The 10191-nt window shown below is 32.6% G+C and overlaps 4 protein-coding genes across 5 annotated transcripts; 2 read left to right on the forward strand and 2 right to left on the reverse strand.

The window, feature by feature from the left end:
- Positions 1-368: 368 nt before the first annotated feature.
- LOC122528289 (nucleoside diphosphate kinase) lies at positions 369-1502 on the forward strand. The gene is made up of 3 exons (XM_043653262.1): positions 369-646; positions 966-1067; positions 1147-1502. The coding sequence occupies exons 1-3, from the start codon at positions 467-469 to the stop codon at positions 1378-1380; spliced, it is 516 nt and encodes a 171-aa protein (XP_043509197.1). The 5' UTR covers positions 369-466; the 3' UTR covers positions 1381-1502.
- A 79-nt stretch (positions 1503-1581) lies between these two features.
- LOC122528290 (cell death-inducing p53-target protein 1 homolog) lies at positions 1582-4215 on the reverse strand. 2 transcript variants are annotated; one of them, XM_043653263.1, is made up of 4 exons: positions 4092-4215; positions 3037-3168; positions 2058-2202; positions 1582-1983 (listed from the first exon to the last, which is right to left on the reverse strand). In XM_043653263.1, the coding sequence occupies exons 2-4, from the start codon at positions 3149-3151 to the stop codon at positions 1884-1886; spliced, it is 360 nt and encodes a 119-aa protein (XP_043509198.1). In that variant the 5' UTR covers positions 3152-3168; positions 4092-4215; the 3' UTR covers positions 1582-1883. The 2 variants fall into 2 exon arrangements, with proteins under 2 accessions (XP_043509198.1, XP_043509199.1); XM_043653264.1 differs by lacking the exon at positions 4092-4215 and adding an exon at positions 3543-3637.
- Positions 4216-4718: 503 nt separating this feature from the next.
- Positions 4719-8073, reverse strand: LOC122528317 (cingulin-like; the record flags this gene model as incomplete). Its single annotated transcript, XM_043653315.1, has 4 exons — positions 4719-6443; positions 6516-6833; positions 7371-7603; positions 7720-8073. Coding segments are annotated over 4 exons (1131 nt in total), but the record flags the coding sequence as incomplete, so codon positions are not given.
- An 824-nt stretch (positions 8074-8897) lies between these two features.
- On the forward strand, positions 8898-9660 carry LOC122528291. Its single transcript, XM_043653265.1, has 2 exons — positions 8898-9344; positions 9505-9660. Exons 1-2 carry the CDS (start codon positions 9095-9097, stop codon positions 9573-9575), a joined length of 321 nt encoding a protein of 106 aa, XP_043509200.1. The 5' UTR covers positions 8898-9094; the 3' UTR covers positions 9576-9660.
- The last annotated feature ends 531 nt before the right edge of the window (positions 9661-10191 follow it).

The following is a 10191-nucleotide window of genomic DNA, read 5'->3' on the forward strand; positions in this document are numbered from 1 at the left end:
AGAAAGATCTACCAGACATTACTAAATATCAATTAATCTACGCAAAAATTTTTAGAAAGTAGCAGGTTACATTAAGAAAGTAATTAATTTAAAAGTATAATTAAAAAGATACAATATTAGACAAGTTTCTTGATTTCATGTACATATTTTATCTTTGTACAACTATTGCAATATTTAGTTATATTATCGTTTTGAATTGCATGTTATTTCACAGATTATGATGCAGTTTGCAATAAAAGTTACAAATAATATGTTTATTTCACAAAAGGGTTAGAACAAAAATTAGGGGAGAATAAAGTATCGGGTAAAGATTAATGTTATCGTTTCTGATCGATCATGCACGAGCGCCACGTGGTAAGAGTTCGAGAATGATTTCCCCACCACGTTGAAAGAATTCGAATAACCGAAGGCCCAATCAGCTCTTTCGTTCTTGTTCTTACTCTTTTGGCGTTGAAGCCGGTGATGCATGGTTTTGTGCTCTGTATTAGTTTTACTTCGTTTATTTTGTAAATTAATAATGGCAGAAAATAAGGAACGCACCTTCATTATGATTAAACCCGATGGCGTCCAACGTGGACTCGTTGGGAAAATAATTCAACGTTTCGAAGACAAAGGTTTCAAACTTGTAGCAATGAAAATGTTGTGGGTAAGTGTCTACATATGTTTACGTGTCTAATTCAAAAAAATTCTAATTTTTAAGAATCTCGTAACTCGGCGTATGTTGTTTAAACATTTTCATTTTAAAAGCACTTATCGCATTTTATCGATCGTGGAATACATAGTAATTGCCGTGACCTTCGTTACCAAGCTCTGTGACATTATATTATCTTGTATCAAGATAATTAATAGAAATACTAATTTATGACTCTTGTACTTGCTTAATGTCCCATTAAGATGCGCAGTAATTTTCGTTATTAGTGTAGAAATTATATTATTGTCATTAAAGTTATTCTTTTTTTTTATAGCCAAGCGAAGATTTATTAAAGAAACATTATTCAGATTTGGCATCCAGACCGTTTTTCCCAGGTCTAATTAAATACATGAGTTCGGGACCAGTTGTACCAATGGTAATTGCCTTCTATATAATACAATTAAAAAATTTGATTTGTATATTACATCTTACAATTATTTACAAATGTTTTTCAGGTATGGGAAGGTTTAAATGCGGTGAAAACTGGCCGTGTTATGTTAGGAGAAACAAATCCAAAGGATTCAGCACCTGGAACAATTCGTGGTGATTTTTGTATTCAAGTTGGACGCAATATTATTCATGGCTCTGACTCTGTTGAATCTGCCAACAAGGAAGTCAAACTGTGGTTTGGAGAAGAGAAGGAAGTTATTGATTGGGCATCTTGGGCAGAGAAGTGGATATACGAATAAAATACACGAAATTTTCAATAAGGATATTTATTGTAATATCTATTCTTTTATATCTGGGTATAACATCAAGAATTTCTTGTACATAAGTTTGCTTGATAAGCAATAAACCAGATTCATATATACATCTATTTGATTGAATAATAAAAATTTCCAATACATTAATAGAAAAAGTGGTAAAGGTAATAATAATAATACAAACAATTTAAATTTTACTCTTTAATTTTCATAAAAATTTTAATGAAATGTATACGTGTACTTTATATTTTTTAGTAAACAGCATTATTGTGTTTGAACTTCATTCACATTCAGAATTATAAATTAAGTTCATTAATTGATTAACATATGTTTGAGCAAAGATTTACTCATCTATTAATTATACATATATAAAATATTGTTTACATTTTATAGAAAATCACAATAATATGTATTATAATACATATATATTATATAAGGAAATAGCTTTGATTAGCTATTTCCTTATGTACCTTAGTAGTTTCAGTACATTATTTACTTTCTCCCAAATACATTTTGCAATTACTGCAATAATGTTTTTTTGCCATGCAACTGTCCATGCAATAAGGACAGGGAACACAACACCAAAGTCTAGAAATAATTGTAAATATAATTAAATTTTCGTTCTTCCTCAAAATCAACAATGAATCACAAATTATATTTACCCGAAAATACATAGTAGTAATGCGAAAAGATGAGTTGTTGTATTTGCTCCAGTTTCAATTGTCGTGCGGCCATGCACCCGACAATGAGGACATATTACATGCTGCGGTTCTGAACCAAATTGCATAGGAGTTATCACAACAGTACCTGCAAAAGTATATTCTTAGGTAAGCTTTTTAATTGATATAAAAGCAATAATAATCATTAACATATAACATATATCAAGATTTGTAATAATGTAAAATATAGAAAATATTAATTAATGTTGGAAAAATTTTCTCGTGACAGAAGTTGTACAACTGTCTTTGATGTTGAATATTGAACAACTATTTATTCATAATCATGAGAATTCTATAAAATTTAATGAATTAATGTATTGCAATTTTATATAGAATAAAGTGGTAATATTTAGAAGCAATTATCGTATTAAAGAATAGATTTTAATATTATTTATGAAATGTTTCAAATAACATGTCTGTAGTATCATACATATATACTATCGGATTGATTGAATTTTTGCTCTAGATAGGCTTCGCTTTTGAAAGTTTTATTCTCTAGAATCATTTTCAGGAAATATATTATACACAAATATAATATAGAACATGAAAAACACTTTATCCTCATTTTGTGAGTCATTCAATAAATTGGACCTACCCATTTGGAAAACGGTTTACTTAGCTGACTCTCCAAGTTGTGAAGCAACATGGAGCGTCATTATCAAAAGTTGCTACATGGAGATAAAGCTGTTAACATATAGGAAGGCCCAAATTGTCATTTTGGTCAATACTACTAGTACCATTATTCCCATTTTTGGGTAGTAAATGCAGCGATGATACCTATCTCTAAATTTTAATCGTTAAATCACTTTATGCGTATTTGCACTTTCTTGGCTTCCAGACTACCTACAGGTACTAGCTAACATTTAAGGTCACTATAAGATCACGATCATTTTAGTACTTAAAGTTTTTTTATGTAACTTACTTGGTTCTCCGGATGGCTGATACGGCGGAGGTGGTGGATAGATGCCAGTTGGTGGTGGTGGTGGTGCTGGAACAAAACCAGGTGGTGGCGGTGGATGTGGTCCCATTTTTTCCATTATATCTCAATTCTTATCTGAAACATATTGTATCGATCATATAAGCCCATATTCTTTAATCTGTCATTTAACAAATTGATATGAATTGGCTGAAACTGATTCTTTAATAGAATATATTATATTTAACTTTAGTAACTTATATTTAACTTAGTACGAAACAATCAACTATCCCAGTGGTAGGTATAGTATAACAATGCTTATATAAACTCAGATGTTTGACAATGTTCAATATATATATATATATATATATATATATATATATATATATATATATATATATATATATATACTGATCATATTGAAGTCTGAGATAAAGAAATTTGATACAGTACAATGTGTTCGACAAATATGAAAAAATATAGTTTATGATACATTTTCTTATTAAAATTACTTCTAAGGTTCTCGTTCTAATGTTCTTTGCAGGATAATTTACATCGTACGAGTTTCACAGCATGTACATAAAAGGTATCGCAACTATAATCTAACGTGACGTTCCATAAATCAAATTTCAGATAGATAGAAGATTTGAACGCAAGTATACGACATGTTTCATTTTATTGCGTGTATGTTACATCAGAAAAAAAAATAAAAAGTTGAAATTTCGATCTAAAATCAATTATATCGAAGATGAAGATACTTGAATTACATATGATTTCTGGAAATTGTTTTATATAACTGCTATACAAATAACATTCAATGTAGTAGCGATAAAACAATTGACCTTGAAGATCAGTCTCTATATATGTATTCTCAATCGATGATATCAGTCAATTTCAAATGTAGTATCGAAGACTAATATTGTTGAATATTCTCTTTCAAATTTCATTAACATATATTATTTGGCGTCGAAATCTATTTTTGTTTGTGACAAAATTAATCTAACAGTATGCATCTATATTAATCTATTTCCGAGTACATAAATAAATACGCAGGTATTTACCTGTTGCAACTATGGAGATATATAATTTGTCGGCAATCGGTATACTGTTGAAATCAAACTAGCGGCTTCAGGTCTGCATAGTCGTTAAATTGTATATATACATGTACGTGCGTATCAGGCAACCAAAGTGGGAGGTTCTGCAGAAAATAGTAAGAAATATCTAATAATCTATCCTTTTTATCAGCATTCGTATATATACAATCTAGATAAGAATAGATTAGCAATTTTTATGAAATAAATTTCAATTCGGAAAATTATTTATTTTCAAGAAATTTTATAACTTTACTAGTTATGATAGTTAAAATAAATAAAGAATTTAGAGTTAAAATAAATAAAGAATTTAGAGTTAAAATAAATAAAGAATTTAGAGTTAAAATAAATAAAGAATTTAGAGTTAAAATAAATAAAGAATTTAGAGTTAAAATAAATAAAGAATTTAGAGTTAAAATAAATAAAGAATTTAGAGTTAAAATAAATAAAGAATTTAGAATTTTATTAAAAATTTAGAAGCTAAAATATTAAATTATTGATCTAAAATTGAAAAGAGAAAATAATAAGACTTCATGTTAAAAAAAAAAAATGTACAAGATGGCATATTTTTTTGGTTAATTCGGTAAATAAGCGAGTATTTTTTTCCATTTTTGTTTCTTATTTATTCAATATATAATCGTTTTTGGTTAACAAATAACTTCGTTCATTATTGGTAAAAATTTAATCATGATTTAAACCAATTAGAATCATTCATTTGTTAGTTGATGCAAAAATTTTAAGAATTTCCAAACAAACTGGCTATGAATATCATTATGAAGGTTGACTCATCCAATTCCGAATTGAATCGTGAATCATTCTCAGTGAATTTTATAACAGATATCTACCTCTTGATTTATCATAAAACTTCTACGATTTTTGCATTAACGTCAGATAGTTACTCTTACTTATTTCGTGAAATCATAAAAAACCTATTACTTGAAATTCATAAATAAAGTATAAAAAATATATACAAAATATGTGTTAACTTCTAACAAGCAAAATTTATAAAGGAACCCAGTAACAATTGCGGCTGAATTATTCGTGTAATAATTAAACGACGTTTTTAAAGGAATTTGTTACTACCCTGAATACAACGAGTTGTCACGATAATCGATTATTAATAATACATTATCAAATGCATTCGTAGATTATCGATTTTAATTTAATTCATTCAAATATATCTATCACATATACGTTACGTTACACGATATCCCTGTAAAACAAACTCGTTATTCGAGTTGACATTGTTTGGTTTAGATGTATACGTACACTATTGTATACAAAAAACCATATTTAATTTCACAAGTGGTACTTTAAAATTAGCATTGAATGCTAAAACGAGTTGAAGATTTTTAACATTTGTAATTCTACAAACTAACAAATCAAATACGACCGATCGATTCGGATATTCGCATACATATATGTATGTGTGTGTGTATATATATATATATGTTCTTTGACTAGCAGAACAACAATCATCCCAACAATAACAAAGACGATAAAACGCGATATAAATAATAACAATATTTCATTTAGAATCCAAACTGGAAAACAGGACATTTCTACAAAATTTCACATCGAACTCTAATAATTTAACAGAGCTTCTCTTCTTAAAGCTTCTCTTCTTAATCGTGCGTAATTCAGTTTAATTCGATCGATCGTTCGCAATAATAATGGTGAAAATTTCAATTCCTACTTAGTATCGGGAATATTAAGAACCGACACTTTAGCCAAGATACATTAGATACGAGAAAGTAAGTGAACTACTAAGTGAAACGGTCGTAACGATCACTTGCGAGGATAAGTTTTCTATACCGACGTACGTCATTGGAAATCTATAGTCTTTAATTCGATGTTATTACTAGGAAGAAATCTAGGATTACATCGCATCGTATCGATCATGTTGGCAGTATCGAGTTGTTTTTTCGACCGCGAACGGACTCGTTTTGGAATGTTTTACCGATCAAGCGAGTAATTTTCGACGGATCAACGACGCGGCAGCAGAAAAAGGGCGGGAGCACTAAAAATTTCACGACGCGTTTCGAGCGTGAAACAACGCGGTTTCTTTCTCTCATGATTCTCAAGTCTTGGGCTTTTCACGAGGAGCGGTCAGGCGTGGACTTGGTCTTTGGCTTCCGTCCAAGTAACTTGCGAAAAGAGGAGGTCCATCTCGACCGACTGAACCCCGTGGTACTTTGCTCGTCCGGCTCGCTGCAGCTAAGCGACTCGCTGATCTTCCTGCTTTTGCCGCTGCTGCTGCTGGTGCTACTACCCCCATTTTCGTAACATCGTGATCGTCGATCTCCAATTTCCGAAGAAAACCTGAACGACGTGAAAATCGATTAAGAACGTTGTTGTCGCGCTGTTATACTCAAATTAGATGCCAAGACGAACCCTGAATCGGATGAAAAGGCTCTCGCGGTAGCTGGCGCGCTCGAGTTGGCCGATGAAAGCGATATCTCCGCAACAGGAGTACTCGGATATGCCTCGTCGTCAGACGCACTGTTACTACTGGTGGTGCTGCTGTTGCTACCGTTGCTTCCACCGGCACTGCTGTCCACGCTGGAGTCGTCGATGAAACTTATCTCTTGATCGGCCAACGGTGAGCTGGTCCTCTGTCTGCGCGATGTCGGTGTCGCAGACGTTGCGCTAGGTCGCAACCAGGTACGCAGATCTTGCAGCGGCGCTTGAAGGCACTTGAAAAGATTTCCACTGAAACATTTGTGACAACGGTGAGCAAAGCCTTTTCTTTTTTCTCTCGAAGATCCATCAATATATACGTTCTCTAAATTTTTGTTTTACTATAATATAGATATACTCTATTACCGAACTGTGACCTAACTAGGTTGGGATTGATTGCTAAACTGTCAGACTCTCAACGTGACCGTGGATTTATGTGCTGATCCGTGCTTTAGAATACATCATTCACAAAGTTGATTATTAAAGTTTTTTCATTTTTATATTATTATTATTATGGTAAACTTGTTCAACTGAATTCTCACCAACAATATCAAATCTTCTCTATTCAATTGATAATGATTTATACACATTTTGTTAATGAGAAACGAAATTTACATTTTGGTCAATGGATATACGTTTCGCGCAAATATCGAGCCGTATGTATTGATGGTTTCGTGCGAGAGTGTGCCGCAGTCGGAAGGTCCAACCATCCGGCCGCTGGGCCCACACTCTTACACAAAGTGTGACACGCGTTTCTCTCATGCTTGACTCGTGCTGTCTCGTGCTTACTCGTCGCGATAATCGTCAATCTCGGCAAACGTGCGTCTGGCGTACAAACATACGGAACACCGTCGTCGACGGCGGCAAGATGTAGCGTGTAGAGTCGCTGCACGAAGGTGTCTAGCAGCGTGTCTCAACGTAATCGTTTCTCGAGTCAGTGCAGCAACACCCTCCTCCCGTCTACGCCTCTCTTCGCCCAATTCTCCTTGTTCTATACGCAGCTTCTCTTTTAAAACTTCATTCTAGGGAAGAGAGAATACGGACAACAGTGAGATATTTTAATTACTATAGAGGATCGTAACGTCGAGACAGAACTCGAGCTTGGCTAAATACTTGGTCATATAATTATCATCATCACCTCTCTTTCAAGAGCATCGCGTTCGGCACGGATAACAGTGGCCTGCCTGACAACGTCCTGACGTGCTCGTTCGAGAGTCTGCCTGGTGATCTCGTTTTGCGCCAGTTGCATCTGCAGACGGCGCAACGCTACCTCGCGTTGCCTCTCCAGCCGATCCCTCGCAGCCAGGCAACCGTCGCGCTCCGTTTTCGCTCTTTCCATCTCTTCCTCCAAGCGAAGGCTCCGCTCCAGCTGCAGGAACAGCTCATCCTCCTTGCCACGCAGTTCTGCCTCGCAACCCTCCAGCCGCTTTTCCAACGACCGCCGGGTCTCCTCCAGCTTGTCCCTTTCAGCCTGAAACAATCGGACCAATTTTTACTACTTTTATTACTTTTAATATATTTTTTTATTATTTTTACTATATTTAATATTTACTATTTTTATTATTTTACTATTTTTAATATATTACCAATTTTTACTATTTTTACTATTTTTAATATTTACTACTATATTTAATATTTGCCAATTTTTACTATTTTTACTATTTTTAATATTTACTACTACTATATTTAATATTTGCCAATTTTTACTATTTTTACTATTTTTAATATTTATCTATTTTTACTATTTTTAATATTTATTACTACTATATTTAATATTTATCAATTTTGACTATTTTTACTATTTTTACTATTTTTAATATTTACCAACTTTTACTATTTTTACTATTTTTAATATTTACCAATTTTTACTATTTTTACTATTTTTAATATTTACTATTACTATATTTAATATTTATCAATTTTTATTATTTTTACTATTTTTAATATTTACTACTACTATATTTATTATTATTTTATTTTATTTATATTTTTATTATTTTTACGACCCTGTTTCTCTCTTCCTGCTCTTTTGCAAGTTAGCGATATTAACACTACAACTACCAAAGTGATCAAAATGACTAATTCATAATTTTTGTCATACTATTTTCTAAATATTATTAATATTTGTCACATTAATTTTCACATTATAGATGCGAAACAGTGTATTTCTAGAGATATAAATAATTCTCTTATGAAATAAAATGACAAATAAAAGCTTGTGTATTCTATTTTATTCATTTTCTTTTCACTTTAATAAAAATTCTCTGATGAAAGTTTCATGCTTTTTAGTCCAGTGTTAAAATCGATTCGCTTTTGATCGACGAGTCACATCATATCCTCATATCCTTCATTTTCTGCTTTTAGATTTTTAAATTGTCGTGCGACACCAGGCATTGTCAAACCAGAATAATTCGAACGAAAGTATCACAATTGTCAACTGATAACCCGAGAACGAGTCCACAGGGATCGTTAACGAAGATAATAGGCCCAATTAAAAAAGAGAATGGAACAGAATGCTTCGAGCACTGCATCTGATTTCATGGCCATCGCTTCCCGATGCATTGGCTGCGTCTGTGGACCGCATGCAAACGAATCAATTATTTGTACCTATAGTCAGTGAAACACATTCGGAAGAATGTTCGTATTCATACAGGCAATTATCTCCAAAATTATTCGTTTCAATTTACTTTGTTTCGAGGAGGACATCTTGCAGTGAGCCGCAAATCTTCGTTCGTGGTGGACCGTGCTTCCGAGGTTTCCAAGGTGACTTCTGTTTTTTTTTTTTCTTTTCTTTAACTCTCTGCCCTCGAAAACATTTTTTGCATCATCTACTAGCGATTTATTTACGAAAACGGCGAGCGAAGTGTCACTTCGAATAAAATGACATAAGATTGGAAATAATCGTCCTGTTTAAATGTTTCAGATTTAGCATGGAATTTTGTCGATTGTGCTTCTTTAATACGCAACTTCGTCTTAAGTAATCATCGAGTATAGTTAATGACATAGAATTTTAATCTTTTGGAAAATTTTCCTATTTTATAAACTTTCGTTGGCCTCTTGCGCTGGAATGACGCGCCACGTACGTCGAAAATAGTTGGCCCAAAATTGCAGTATTTTCTCAGTTTTAAGTATATTGAAATATAACCCAGGCAAAGCAAATAATATGTATAATTTATTACTTCTTATAGTAATTTCTACCCAGTGATATACCGATGAATTCAAAAAGAAGACGAATTATTGTATACGGTTTGGTCACTCGTTATGGTCCGCAATCAGTTGGTGGTTAATCTCTTGCGCTGGAATAACGTGCCACGCACGTTGAGAATATTTGGCCTAAAATTGCAATATTTTCTCAGTTTTAAGTATATTGAAATATAACCCAGGCAAGGCAAATAATAAATTTATTACTTCTTATAGTAATTTCTATCCAGTGATATACCGATGAATTTAAAAAGAAAGACGAATTATTGTGTACGGTTTGGTCACTCGTTATGGTCCGCGAACCAGTTACTAGCGCAAGAGGTTAAGAAGCAACAAGTTTAGTTTATGCGAGTTATCCCGAATTGTTCGAATAATAATAATAATTCGATGACAATGAGTATCAACTGAC

The sequence above is a fragment of the Frieseomelitta varia genome, unplaced genomic scaffold (genome assembly GCF_011392965.1).
Source record: "Frieseomelitta varia isolate USP_RPSP 00005682 unplaced genomic scaffold, Fvar_1.2 scaffold_248, whole genome shotgun sequence".
NCBI lineage: Eukaryota > Metazoa > Arthropoda > Insecta > Hymenoptera > Apidae > Frieseomelitta > Frieseomelitta varia.